Source organism: Salmo salar, chromosome 22 (assembly GCF_965601325.2).
Source record: "Salmo salar chromosome 22, fSalSal1, whole genome shotgun sequence".
NCBI lineage: Eukaryota > Metazoa > Chordata > Actinopteri > Salmoniformes > Salmonidae > Salmo > Salmo salar.
Genome location: NC_138312.1, coordinates 44,659,602 through 44,674,904, shown reverse-complemented (window position 1 = coordinate 44,674,904; position 15,303 = coordinate 44,659,602). Strand labels below are relative to the sequence as shown.

The 15,303-nt window shown below is 42.7% G+C and overlaps 1 protein-coding gene across 1 annotated transcript in view; it reads left to right on the top strand.

Moving 5' to 3' along the window:
* erc2 (ELKS/RAB6-interacting/CAST family member 2) overlaps positions 1-15,303 on the top strand; it is a 73,159-nt gene that overhangs the window by 44,404 nt on the left and 13,452 nt on the right. Inside the window, exons 9-13 of the mRNA XM_082967505.1 lie at positions 659-796; positions 1,845-1,985; positions 2,234-2,374; positions 6,211-6,246; positions 8,966-9,186. Coding sequence (XP_082823631.1) covers positions 659-796; positions 1,845-1,985; positions 2,234-2,374; positions 6,211-6,246; positions 8,966-9,186 — 677 coding nt within the window. The remainder of the gene's footprint in view (positions 1-658; positions 797-1,844; positions 1,986-2,233; positions 2,375-6,210; positions 6,247-8,965; positions 9,187-15,303) is intronic.

The following is a 15,303-nucleotide window of genomic DNA, read 5'->3' as shown; positions in this document are numbered from 1 at the left end:
GGATCAGGGATTGGTTAAGGTAGACTGCGATTGTTCACTAGTTTGTTTAAATGGACTAAAACGGCAACATCGTTGTTCACTGGCTCTGCTTTTAGGCATAACATGCTTTTCAGTAGAAATACGTGTAATGGATAGCGACTCGGAGGCCTCAGCTACTCGCCTAAGAGCAAACCTGAGGGAAACATTTGATACATTTGACTCAGACATAGGTTTACAAGAAAGCTCTCCCCCGAAATGATAAAAATCTTGAGAATTGTTACATAGAACCTAGGTGAGAGCTTGCTGTATATCAGTACAGGTTGTTTGGATGTTTGGTTGGATCCCTGTCTCCCTGAGACCTGGGTTGCTTCCCCTATTGGCCCTCGTCGAAAGAAGTGCACTGAATAGGGAATAGGGTGCCGTTTGGAACACATGCTTGGGCTATTTGGTCTCTGAGGATACTGTACAAATTGATGGTTGTAGCTCTGTCCATCAAGTGTCTCTGTGCTGTTCTCAGGTTAAAAGTGTGTCCACACACACACAGACAAGGAGGATACGAGAGAGTTTCTGCCACACTGCCTCTAGTGTGTTCTAAAAATATACACTGAGGGTTATTCTCTCACCCTGACCTCCTCTCTTTCTCCCTCTCTCTCTTTTCTCTCTATTACCCCCCCCCCAGATTGAGAATCTGCAGGAGCAGCTGTGTGATAAGGACAAGCAGCTAGGGAACCTGAAGGACAGGGTGAAGTCTCTACAGACTGACTCCAGTAACACTGACACTGCCCTGGCCACCCTGGAGGAGGCACTCTCTGAGAAGGTACAGAACTTTGAAATATAGGGCCCAGAGTTTTACAGTAGGGGAACTTGGAACCAGGGCTCAGAGTTTTACAGTAGGAGAACTTAGAACCAGGGCCCAGAGTTTTACAGTAGGATGACTTAGAACCAGGGCCCAGAGTTTTACAGTAGGAGAACTTAGAACCAGAGCCCACAATTTCAGATCACATGACCTGGATATGCATTACTGAGTTAAGATGGAAATGTGAGCAACACACAAAAGATCAATAACTTGCTTTCAGTGTTGTTTTGTGGCTCGTCTTTCCTCTGAAGAGAGACTGTATGTTTTCAAAAGTAATACGGATTTTGATATACAGTGAGGGAAAAAAGTATTTGATCCCCTGCTGATTTTGTACGTTTGCCCACTGACAAAGAAATTATCAGTCTATAATTTTAATGGTAGGTTTATTTGAATGGTGAGAGACAGAATAACAACAAAAAAATCCAGAAAAACGCATGTCAAAAATGTTAGAAATTGATTTGCATTTTAATGAGGGAAATAAATATTTGACCCCTCTGCAAAACATGACTTAGTACTTGGTGGCAAAACCCTTGTTGGAAATCACAGAGGTCAGATGTTTCTTGTAGTTGGCTACCAGGTTTGCACACATCTCAGGAGGGATTTTGTCCCACTCCTCTTTGCAGACGGGCATATATATGTGCTTTCTTGAGCAGGGGGACCTTGTGGGCGCTGCAGGATTTCAGTCCTTCACGGCGTAGTGTCTTGGCCATGGTGGAGAGTTTGGAATCGGATTGATTGATTGCTTTTGTGGACAGGTGTCTTTTATACAGGTAACAAACTGAGATTAGGAGCACTCCCTTTAAGAGTGTGCTCCTAACCTCAGCTCGTTACCTGTATAAAAGACACCTGGGAGCCAGAAATCTTTCTGATTGAGAGGGTGTCAAATACTTATTTCCCTCATTAAAATGCAAATCAGTTTATAACATTTTTGACATAATGTGTTGATGCTAGACATAATGTGTTGATGGTAGACATAATGTGTTGATGTGTGTATGTGTGTCTCTCTCAGGAGCGGATAATAGAGAGACTGAAGGAGCAGAGAGCGAGGGAGGACAATGAGAGGATTGATGAGGTGGAGTCCTATAAGAAGGAGAACAAGGACCTCAAGGAAAAAGTCAACACCCTCCATATGGAATTAACAGAGAAGGAGGTCAGTGTGTGCGTGTGTGCGTGTGTGTGTGCGTGTGCGTGTGTACTTGTTTTTAGGAATATGCAGTACATGTGTATTGCATGAGCAATTGGCAGTGAGCAAAATAACTGTACCCTTTCAAATACATGGAACGCTGATCCCTCTGGTAGCGTGACCCAGTTAGGCCTGTTCAGTGTTTTTACTGTGCTGTGCCACCTGGTCTGGACTGGTCCTAACTGTCAGTGCTGTCCCTGTCTGTCCCCCTGCAGTCCAGTCTCATTGACCTGAAGGAGCATGCCTCCTCCCTGGCCTCCTCCAGCCTGAAGAAAGAATCCAAGCTCAAGTCTCTGGAGATGGCCATCGAGCAGAAGAAAGAGGAGTGTAGCAAGTTGGAGACACAGTTACAGAAGGTAGGTGTCCTAGCACTGCACCACTTAAAAATGTCAATGGAAGTGGGGAATGCATGGCTGGGATTCGAAAATACAGCATACTCCCAGAGGCCTTTGCGGTTTCATTCTGATGTCTATTATGCAAACTAGCAATGAACACCTGAACAACTAATTTGGGATGGCCTCAATGATTTAGTCTGTCAATTAAAATCACTGTTAGAATCCCTGTTAAAGGGATGGCAAGGATTTATAGTAACACTGTTATGGTACAGAAACCTACAGTGCATTGTGCACAGTTCAGCAAGTATTAGGTTAAATGGTTCAAGGAAACAAGTGGAAGAGATCCCTTTTATACCACGATAATGTCCTCTACTAATCTGCTTACCTTCAGTTGCATTTTTACAATTCAGTCTAAACCTGCAGTATGTAGACAGTGTTATACCTGTATGGCTGATGAAGACTTTTACTTTACCCTGCATCAAGTCCAGCTGGCATGGATAGTCACATTAAAAGGGAAGTTCAGTATTGTGTGTTTGCCCCTATCAATTCCGTTGATTTTTAGCTAGCTGTGGCTAAAATTTGCTGAAGTTTGTCGTGGCTGTTTAAAGAAAACCGAACCATGTATTACAGATTATCATGGCCCGTAGACTACTTTCAGTACGAGGAACCATCTTACATTAGGTTGGAAAATACTGAACTTCCCCTTTAAACCACAAATTATTTAAGTATGTTTCATCAATCTAATTATTGAAAAAATATACATCTTTATTGCTATAATACAGTAACATCCTCAATTCAAGACCATTTTGGTTACAACCTGGTTATGTGTGCTATTCCTGCTGCTTACTGGACTTGAGCATGTGTAAAGCTGCCATGTTCTATCTGTCATGGTGTATAACAGGGTTGTGGTCAATTCGAAATGAAGGTAGTCAATTCAGGAAGTTATTTGAGTTTAAACTTCAAACATTGAAAATCTTTTGAAATGAATAGCTTTTAGTTTATTGAGAAGTCATTGAAAATACAGTAGATGGCTTTTTGATCAATTATTGAAATGGAATTTAAGTTTACATCCTGAATTGACTGCTTTCGATTCAACTTAAATCAAACCCTGGTGGATAATTTTGGAGCATTCCCTAGCCCTAGCATGGCTAATATATACAACCTCATCAGTCCCTGCCAACACACATCCTTTTTACAATGCTGCTGCTGCTACTATTAGCACATGCACACACAACGCTGTAGCAACATTGTGAAAACGTCCAATCCTCCATAAATTCCCTGCTTGTTATAACCCTGTTATCAACGGAATCAAATAATTTGGTTTTGACTTCCTATAGTGATGGAATGTAAAGCCCGGATCAGAGTTTTCTGCATTTAATTAACTTACTAACGGGATACTATTGGACCAGTTACGTCTGGTCGTCACTAGTTACCACAATCACAAAGTAATAAACCCTGCCTATTTCTACCATTTCTCTTCTTAATATATTTTAAACTGAACCCTAACCTCAACCCTAACCTTAAACACAATGCTAACCTTAAGCCTAACCCTAACCTTAAATACATTTTTGTTTTCATACATTTTTACAATATGTGACCGACCGGCTTGATTCGGTATTATGTAACAAAATGTTTAATTATATTTTTTACATTGGATAAAAGCAGAGACACAGAGCTACAAAATAGTATATCATACATTGCATTTTTAGGAACAATGGGAAAGTAATTCTGCTTCGAATTAACTTGTAACCTCACTTTTGAGAAAATGACCTTTGAATATTTGGGACCTACTGGAGAGCTCTTCTTTGTCTACACCCATTCAGCATCGTTCACACCCTCTTAAGCTTGTGCTCCAACAATTTCTTTAAAGGTTGATCTGAGCGTTCTGTCCTAAAATCAAGCATCCAAGCTAACTGGCTAACAGTTGTCGCAGTGAAATTCTATTAAAATTGACACTTGCATAGTGGAGTCTTTTGTTAAGACATGTAGCTAGCTAAACAATGAACCATAATCACAACTCATGACATTAGTACCCTGTAGGAATCTGCAGGTAGCTAACCAGGTTCAATGTTTGCTAGCTAACATTAGGCTATAACAAGCAAAGCAAATGGCTCTGAGATACGAATAATAAGATCATACACGTAACGTTAGCTAGCGAGCCAGCCAGCTAATGTTAGCTAGCAAGCCAGCCAGCTAACGTTAGCTAGCTAGATAACAGTACACTTTAAATTGAAATTAAAAGACTTTATGTCAAAATTAGAAACGTGTAATATCTGAAATTGTAGCTAGCTAGACTATCTTACCCGTGGTCTGAAATCGGAGTAGATAGCCAGAGTGAATTTACCAGCTACATCTATCTACAGTTGTCGCAGTGACATTCTATTGAAATAGATACTTGCATAGTGGAGGTTTATGTTAAGATATGTAGCTAGCTAGCTAGCTAAACAATGGACCATAATCACAACTCATGACGTTACTACCCTGCATGAATCTGTAGGTAGCTAACCAACCAGGTTCAATGTTAGCTAGCTAATATTAGGCTATAACTAGCCAAGAAAATGGCTCTGAGATACGAATAATAAGATCATACACGTAACGTTAGCTAGCGAGCCAGCCAACTACCTTTAGCTAGCTAGCTAACAGTACACTTTAACTTGAAATTAAAACTAAATGTGTAATATCTGAAAAATGTAGCTAGCCAGACTGTCTTACCCGTATACATCATGGTTGGACGCTTCTCCCTGTCACAGATGCCATGGTTGCCCTAGTTTGAAGATGTAATCTGGAAACAGGTGTTTTCTCCATGTCCTTTGTTATCATACTCTAATTCCACTGATTTCAAAACTCTGTCCTCCAGAAGGTGGAGAGCAACACTTATGCAGTTCTGCATAAGTGTTGCTCTCCACCTTCTGGAGGACAGAGTTTCTGTCTATTTGAGCTGGTTAATATGTGTAGGTAATCCTGTCTAACGTGGCTTTAAATATATATATATGGCTAGCGGGAAGGTTGCCGGCTTTTCTGTGGCTAAACCAACTAGGCTCTTAATTTAACAATTGTATTTGTATTTACAGATGGCATACATGTTCGTTATTAAGGCACTTCTGCCCAAAAACTAATTTTGATTAAAAAAAAAGATTACATTCAAATGTCTCTTGTGTGATGTAGTGACCCGCGACATACGCCTAGTTACCTGAAACGGGTGACATACAGCCAATTTTGACTTTGTGGCTGTGGTAACTAGTGGAAATCGTTATGTCTGGATAACGTTCAGATAATGTTCTTACAACACCGTAGAACCCCTGAGATGGGGAGCAAAGATGTCCATCAGATCTCCCCCTTGTGTCTCTCTGTCCCATAACCACCCATTCTGTATCCTCCTCCTCCTCACTCCTCATCCTCCTACTCCTTCCTCTATTCCTGTCCAGTGGTCCGAGCTGTCTCAACCATAGAAATCCAATTACAAAATCAAGTCAATGTTCCGTGATGGGTGGACCGGCTTCCAAATTGGGTGTAATTGTATTTCTATGGTCTCAACATACTGTTCAAAATGTACAGTAACATGTACATTAAACATGTTCTCTTATTGACACTCCTTTAACATGTAACATGTAGGCTAACATGTAACATATTTTTTCTTAGCCTGGTCCCAGAACTGTTTGTGCTGTCTTGCCAACTCCTTTGGCCATTGTCTGTTTGGGATGAACAGATCTGGTACCAGGCTAGTCTGTTCTCCCTGGATCCTGCTGTTTCTACTCTCCTCTGGCTAATGGAGCTACATGCTAATGTTATCTTCCCCGGTCTCCCACCTCCCCCTCCCTCCTCGTCTCCCCCCTTCACCACCTTCCTTTGCAATGTAGCAAGCAGAGCAGCTGTTTACTCAGATGAACAACCCTGTAAGTCCTTCTTTGCTCCGTCTGGAGCTCTCTGTGGTGGCACATATTGAAAGCATGAGGACACCCACCAAAGCTACTCTAAAACCCTGGAATATGCTAGCTAGCTAGTGCGTAATCATGTCATGGTCACATGGTCTCAGCCCCACTGTCCCTGGTATCTCTTTCAGATAATGTAGATACATGTTGATCTTTTCACTGTATAAATATGATTTAGCTTTCCAACTGCACACACATTAGCCTCTGTTCTGGGTGAACAGAGTGTGAAGTGAGCATTTAGGTTAGGATTTAGCTTAGCATTTAGCTTAAAATTTTGCTTAACATTTAGCTTAGCGTTTATCTTAGCATTTATCTTAGCATAGCTTGTAATCTGTATGACCACACAGTTGGGGTTCTATTTATTTGCATCTTGATAGCCTAATCTACTGTTGTTGCTCAACCATTGGTCTCTATTAGAAATAATTGTATAAAGACCTGTAAAATGGTGATATAATATGTTTTTTACTGTGGTCGAATGTTTCTTACAAAGCTTCATAGCAAAACAAAGCTGAGTTAACTGAAAGTTACGGATAGTTTCTTCTTCTATAGTGTTCTCACATCCGGCATCATGACTGATAGTAAGATACCAAGATATCAGTCAGCTCTGTACCATTATTTTAACAAACTCTGAATTAATAATCAACACATTTTTTATCTAACTGTAGGCCTTGCATACCTGTATAGGGCCAATATGGGTGTGTCCCAAACAGCAGCCTACTCCCTACATAGTGCGCTACTTTTGAGCAGGGCCCACAGGCTAGTCCTAGAGGTACATGCCACCCACCTCTGAGACCTTTAGATTCCCCCTAAACTGTTGGTGCTCACTTTACTCCTCATGCTTGAAATATGTCACTTGTTGTCACTGCTGGATTGACCTGACTCTGTTCATGGGGAAAGCATTGCAAAGATTGTCTTCCCAGCTGTGTTGGTTTGCATGCTATGATTTGTCCTCCTTATTATCGCATGCTTTGTTTTCTCGTCACTGTTTGGCTCCCTTCACTGTCTCCATGTTAATAAGTGGTCAATAGAACAGAGGCCTAATATTAACCTTCTAACACTGGTAATGGTTGACGTGGCTCACTGTGGGGGTCTATATTTATCTAGTCATGCTCTGTGTTGTGTTGCTCTGTTGGGTCTATTGTGTTGGTCTGGTCTGTTGGGTCTGTTGTGTTGGGTCTGTTGTGTTGCTCTGTTGTGTTAGTCTGTTGTGTTGGTATGTTGTGTTGCTCTGTTGTGTTGGTCTGTTGTATTGGTCTGTTGTGTTGCTCTGTTGTGTTGCTCCGTTGTGTTGCTCTGTTGGGTCTATTGTGTTGGTCTGGTCTGTTGTGTCTGTTGTGTTGGGTCTGTTGTGTTGTTCTGTTGTGTTGGTCTGTTGTGTTGGTATGTTGTGTTGCTCTGTTTTGTTGGATCTGTTGTGTTGCTCTGTTTTGTTGGATCTGTTGTGTTGGTCTGTTGTGTTGGTCTGTTGGATTGGGTCTGTTGTGTTGGTCTGTTGTGTTGGTCTGTTGTGTTGGTCTGTTGGATTGGGTCTGTTGTGTTGGTCTGTTGTGTTGGTCTGTTGTGTTGGTCTGTTGTGTTGCTCTGTGACTGTCAGCGTTGTCGATGTGATGTCTCAGATGTGTTGTGTACTTCTGTTCTGTGTGTTTGAAAGATGACTCAAGCTGTTCAGTATTTACTGAATGGTGGTCAAAAGCCTATCCCCTTTCAGTGACTTAGACACACTAGAGGTGATGAGGTGTGATTATCCAGAGAGATATGAGAGCAGAGATGAGAGTGATTCTACCAAGTGATTATAACAGGAAGGACAGGACCAGGGTCTGAATTCACAAAGCAGCTCAGAGTAGGAGTGCTGATCTAGGATCAGTTTAATATTTTAGATCATAATGAATATGATTTATATGGACAGGTAAGGACCTGATCCTAGAGCAGCACTCCTACTGGGAGATGCTCTGTGGTTACAGGCCCTGGTCCTGTCCTTCCTATACACGCATGGCCCCAACCCAGATTAATTCTGCTTCTGGATTAAAGGGAATTTACGCTAAATGTTGAATCTCCATTGAAAGTGCTCTTTTGACCAGGACTAGGCTTAATCTGTGTCTGGGAAACTGGCCCACAGTCCACTTTGGCTCCTAAAATGTTATTGTCATGAGTTCAGCAAGTCTGTAAGAAGCTACTCAGGAAAACTAACAATATTAAATGACAGATGTACAAATCTCAACTGTTCTATATCGCTTGTTTTTCTTGTTAGCATTAGCATATTGTAACAGGCACAAGCAGCCTTTAGTTCCAATCGCTCTGGTACACTAGTCTCACAGGACTGGTTCATTTAATGGAGCTAAATAACAGCCTCAGTCAGCGCTAATGAGCCATAGTAGTACTGATGTCCCCTGTTCATTATGCTTTATTTATACATTACAGAGAGAGGGAAAGAGGGAGAGAGAAAGAGGGAGAGAGGAGAGTGAGAAGTTCATAAAAGACACTAACTGTTGAGCTTGTCTGTTCTGGGTTCTCTCCCCTCTCTCCTATTTGTGAGAGTTTGTGCGTGTGTGCATGTCTGTGCGTGTGTTCCATTCATGCGTGCGTGTGTGTGTTTATTCCTGCGTCCATTTGTGTGTGTGTGTGTGTGTGTGTGTGTGTGTGTGTGTGTGTGTGTGTGTATTTCCCCATATCCATGATCATGCAGAAGGCCCATGAGATCCAGCAGGTGGGAGTGGGCTCCAGGGGGAATCCAGAGTATGTGGAGCGGGAGCGGGAGCAGCGAGTCAAGGTCCTAGAGAAGGAGGTTTCCTACTATAAGGAGGAGTCTGGCAAGGCCCAGGCCGAGGTGGATAGGCTACTAGCCATCCTCCGAGAGGTGGAGACTGAGAAGAACGACAAGGATAAGAAGATCGCCGAGCTGGAAAGGTAACTGAGCTATACCACCCTTAGCTTTACATTTCTATGGTACTCTGCGGAAGTGCTTTATATTTACAGATATATCAAGTATATACAGTGCCTTCGGAAAGTATTCAGACCCCTTGACTTTTTCCACATTTTGTTATTCTAAACTTGATTAAATCTTTTTTCCACTCACCAATCTACACACAATACCCCATAATGACAAAGCAAACATTTTTTTTTTTTTTTTTTTGCTCATTTATTAAAATCCCCAAAATTTTAAATCACATTTACATAAGTATTCAGACCCCTTACTCAGTACTTTGTTGAAGCACCTATGGCAGCTATTACAGCCTGGAGTCTTCTTGGGTATGATGCTACAAGCTTGGCAAACCTGTATTTTGAGAGTTTCTCCCATTCTTCTCTGCAGATCCTCTCAAGCTCTGTCAGGTTAGATGGGGAGTGTTGCTGAACAGCTATTTTCAGGTCTCTCCAGAGATGTTAGATCGTGTTCAAGTCCGGGCTCTGGCTGGGCTAATCAAGGACATTCAGAGACTTGTCCCGAAGCCACACCTGCGTTGTCTTGGCTGTGTGCTTAGGATTGTTGTTCTGTTGGAAGGTGAACCTTCGTCCCTGTCTGAGGTCCTGAATGCTCTGGAGCAGGTTTTTATCAAGGATCTTTCTGTACTTTTCTCCATTCATCTTTCACTCGATCCTGACTAGTCTCCTAGTCCCTGCCGCTGAAAAACATCCCCACAGCATGATGCTGCCACCACCATGCTTCACCGTAGGGATGGTGCCAGGTTTCCTCCAGACGTGACGCTTGGCATTCAGGCCAAAGCGTTCTATCTTGGCATGGTTTGAGAGTCTTTAGGTTCCTTTTGGCAAACTCAAAGAGGCTGTCATGTGTCTTATGACCTTCTGGAAGGTAATCCCATCACCACAGAGGAACTCTAGAGCTCTGTCAGAGTGACCATCAGGTTCTTGGTCACCTCCCTGACCAAGGCCCTTCTCCCCCGATTGCTCAGTTTGGTCAGGTGGCCAAACTGTCTCGGAGCTCTACGGACAAGTCCTACAACCTCATGGATTGTTTTTTTGCTCTGACATGCACTGTCAACTGTGGGACCTTATATAGACAGGTGTGTGACTTTCCAAATCATATCCAATCAATTGAATCTACCACAGGTGGACTCCAATCAAGTTGTAGAAACATCTCAAGGATGATCAATGGAAACAGGAAGCACCTGAGCTCAATTTCGAGTCTCATAGCAAAGGGTCTGAGTACTTATAAAGTATTTCTGTTTTCTATTAATACATTTAAAATAAATTCTAAAAACCTGTTTTTGCTTTGTCATTATGGGGTGTTGTGTGTAGATTGCTGAGGAGTTTTATTTATTTAATCAATTTTAGATTTAGGCTGTAACGTAACAAAATGTGTAAAAAGTCAAGGGGTTTGAATACTTTCTGAAGGCACTGTAGGTCTTATAATAGATCAATCTATATATTGATGTTGAGTAGTTGGAGGTGTGGCGGAAGCATGGAAGTGCTGTGGATAGAGAAACAGACAGAATTATAGATAAAGATTAGCATATTTGTTGAACTGATTATCAGACTAACACCATCGTCTAAGGCAATACTATTATTACTTACTGTTAATGCAATGTTTGAAAGTCTTATTTAATTACAACAAATCACTTGATTGAGTCACAGTATGAATGGAGGTTTTGATAGTTTTTTAGTGAGCAAGCAAGGCTATGGGTGAAATCCCTACAATGTGCAGTGAAGGTGAAAGTTCATTGGATTTGTATGACAAGGCACTGGATGTGCATGGTCCTATCCAAAAGGCCCGGTGTTGACTGCTTTATTGCTATGCTCTGTGCAAGTTGGCTTAAATGTGCTCTTGTGTAGTTAATCTACTCTCTCATCCGGTCTTTGTTGATATGTGGATGTCACGTCATCCTGTAAATCTGTAACTGTACTGTGCTGCTCTGGTGTGTCCCCCCCCCCCCCCCCCCCCCCCCGTGGACTATGCTGGCTGCTGGTGAAAATCTACATCACACCTATAGAGTATTGATGAATAGAACATTTAATCTTTAGACTTTGGATTGGCCATTTTAGTGTAAAATATTGCAGAAAAGGGTCCGTCTAGGTAGGTCAAACTGTATGTGCTCGCCACATGAACGTCCCCTGGCAGTAATACGGTGCCTTTGCATTTCAGTGTGTCATTCTCATGCTGTAACTGATTCATTTAACTGAGTGTTTCTGTCCTTCTTTACCATCTTCGCCCAAATCTTCCCCCCTTTATATTTTCCTTGTACACGACAACTTCTCCTTTTTCCCTCTCTCCCTTCTTCCGTGTCACCTCTCTTTCTTTCTGTTTCTTTCTCGCACCCTTTCCTTACCACTGTCTCTCCCTCACATTTCCTCTCTCTCTCTCGCTCTCTCTCTCTCCCCAACCCTTTCCCCTCACCCTCCTTCTCACGCTCCTCCTCTGACTCCCCCTGGCACAGCCCCCCTCATCTTGCCCCTGTCCCTCGCCCTGGTTTCGGCCTTGGTTCCGTCCCTGGCCCCGTCCCTCGTCACGGTGGTAGAGCTCCCCCTGACCCGCTCCCCCCTGTGTCCGCTGCCCCCCAGCAGATTGGGGGCATGGTGTGGGAATTCCTGGGAAAGTGAGTGCTCTGCCCCTGGCACTTCAGCAAGGCAGCCCTCGTGGTTTACGTCTGCGACTGCACCTGCAAATGGTCTCACCTGTTAATTTATTTGGTTTGATTTGGAAGCCCATCGACAGCAGAAGTCTTGCAAAAGCCTGCACCAGTGTGTGTCTTATGTTGTATGTGCATCTTTGTGCATGTGTGTCTGCGCATGTCTTCAGCCTGCTTCTCCACCCATGCCTGCACACACTTTATGACTCAATCTAATATCTTTTTCCTTTACCTTTATTTAACTAGACTAGGCAGTTAAGAACAAATTCTTATTTTCAATGACGCCCTAGGAACAGTGGGTTAACTGCCTTGTTCAGGGGCAGAACGACATATTTTTATCTTGTCAGCTCAGGGATTCAATCTTGCAACCTTTCAGTTACTATTCCAACGCTCTAACCACTAGGCTACCTGCCACCTAAACAAGGTGCCAGGTAAACAAACTATATCAAAAACGAACCTGTAGTAGCATGTATGAATCAATACTTACATATTTGTATTAATACTGAACTTATACTGTATACATATGATTTTACATATGAAAGCCATAAGAATGTCATATATTTCTCATATACAGTATGTCAGTTTCAACACATGCAGTGCTTTCGGAAAGCATTCAGACCCCTTGACTTTTTCCTAATTTTGTAACGTTACAGCCTTATTCTAAAATGTATTTGTTTTATTTTTTTCTCATCAATCTACACATAATACCCCATAATGACAAAGCAAAAACAGTTTTTTATAGTTTTTTGCAAATATATTAAAAATCAGAAATACTTTATTTACATAAGTATTCAGACCCTTTGCTATGAGACTCAGAATTGAGCTCAGGTGCATCCTGTTTCCATTGATCGTCCTTGAGATGTTTCTACAACTTGACTGTCATAAATTCAATTGATTGGAAATTATTTGGAGAGGCACACACCTATCTATATAAGGCCCCACAGTTGACGGTAGATGTCAGAGCAAAAACCAGGCCATGAGGTCGAAGGAATTGTCTGTAGAGCTCTGAGACAGGATTGTGTCGAGGCACAGATCTGGAGAAGGATACCAAACAATTTCTGCAGCATTGAAGAACCCCAAGAACACAGTGGCCTCCATCATTCTTAAATGGAAGACGTTTGGAACCACCAAGACTCTTCGTAGAGTTGGCCTCCTGGCCAAACTGAGCAATCGAGGTAGAGGGGCCTTGGTCGGGGTCACTCTGACAGAGCTCCAGAATTCCTCTGTGGAAATGGGAGAACCTTCCAGAAGGGCAACCTTCTCTGCAGCACCCCACCAATGAGGTCTTTATGGTAGAGTGGCCAGACGGAAGCCACTCCTCAGTAAAAGGCACATGACATCGTCCCTACGGTGATGCATGGTGGTGGCAGCATCATGCTGTGGGGATGTTTTTCAGCGGCACGGACTGGGAGACTAGTCAGGATCAAGGGAAAGATGAACGGAGCAAAGTACAGAGAGATCCTTGATGAAAACGTGCTCCAGAGCGCTCAGGACCTCAGACTGGTGCGAAGGTTCACCTTCCAACAGGACAATGACTCTAAGCTCACAGCCTAGTCAACGCAGGAGTGGCTTCAGGATAAGTCTCTGAATGTCCGTGAGTGGTCAGGCCAGGGCCCGGACTTGAACCTGATCGTTCATCTCTGGAGAGACCTGAAAATGAGTGCAACAACGCTCCCCATCCAACCTGACAGAGCTTGAGAGGATCTGCAGAGAAGAAAGGGAGGCTGCAATCGCTGCCAAAGGGCCTTCAACACAATACTGAGTAAAGGGTCTAAATACTTATGTAAATGTGATATTTCAGTTTTTTTTATTTTGGTGCATTTGAAAAAAATTCTAAAAACCTGTTTTTGCTTTGTCATTATGGGATATTATGTGTAGATTGATGAGGGGAAAAAAACGAATTCATCCATTTTAGAATAAGGCTGTAATTTAACAAAATGTGGAAAAAAGTCACGAGGTTTGAATACTTTTCGAATGCACTGTATATACTGAATCATATGTATTTCTTTTAATTTCCTGGATGATATTTAATTTGGCAGTCTGTATGCCCATGCCTTTACCATGAACTCACTCTCATTAGAACAGAGCACCATTATGGGATCTGTACTGTAGCAAATGCAGCACAGATCCCATGTATCTTACACATAGACAATAACCAGACACTGATTCCACACACACACACACACACACACACACACACACACACACACACACACACACACACACACACACACACACTTTTTGTCTGTGGCCTTTTGTGTTTTGGCTGTTTTGTGTAGCTTCTGTACACTCTTAGAAAATGGGTTCCATAATGGCTGTCCCCATAGGAGAATCCTTTTTGGTTCCTGGGGAAAGGGTTCTACGTGGAACCCAATAGGGTCCTACCTGGAACCAAAAGGGTTCTACTTGGAACTAAAAATGGTTCTTCAAAGGGTTCTCCTACAGTCGTGGCCAAAAGTTTTGAGAATGATACAAATATTAATTTTCACAAAGTTTGCTGCTTCAGTGTCTTTTGATATTTTTGTCAGATGATACTATGGAATACTGAAGTATAATTACAAGCATTTCATAAGTGTCAAAGGCTTTTATTGACAATTACATGAAGTTGATGCAAAGAGTCAATATTTGCAGTGTCGACCCTTCTTTTTCAAGACCTCTGCAATTCGCCCTAGCATGCTGTCAATTAACTTCTGGGCCACATCCTGAGTGATGGCAGCCCATTCTTGCATAATCAATGCTTGGAGTTTGTCAGAATTTGTGGGTTTTTGTTTGTCCACCCGCCTCTTGAGGATTGACCACAAGTTCTCAATGGGATTAAGGTAGGTCTGGGGAGTTTCCTGGCCATGGACCCAAAATATCGATGTTTTGTTCCCCGAGCCACTTAGTTATCACTTTTGCCTTATGGCAAGGTGCTCCATCATGCTGGAAAAGGCACTGTTCATCACCAAACTGTTCCTGGATGGTTGGGAGAAGTTGCTCTCGGAGGCAAAATTGTGAGTGAGCACACTCCCTTGGCTGAGAAGCAACCCCACACATGAATGGTCTCAGGATGCTTTACTGTTGGCATGACACAGGACTGATGGTAGCGCTCACCTTGTCTTCTCCGGACAAGCTTTTTTCCGGATGCCCCAAACAATCGGAAAAGGGATTCATCAGAGAAAATGACTTTACCACAGCCCTCAGCAGTCCAATCCCTGTACCCTTTGCAGAATATCAGTCTGTCCCTGATGTTTTTCCTGGAGAGAAGTGGCTTCTTTGCTGCTCTTCTTGACACCAGGCCATCATCCAAAAGTCTTCGCCTCACTGTCCGTGCAAATGCACTCACACCTGCCTGCTGCCATTCCTGAGCAAGCTCTGTACTGGTGGTTCCCCAATCCCGCAGCTGAATCAACTTTAGGAGACAGTCCTGGCGCTTGCTGGACTTTCTTGGGTGCCCTGAAGC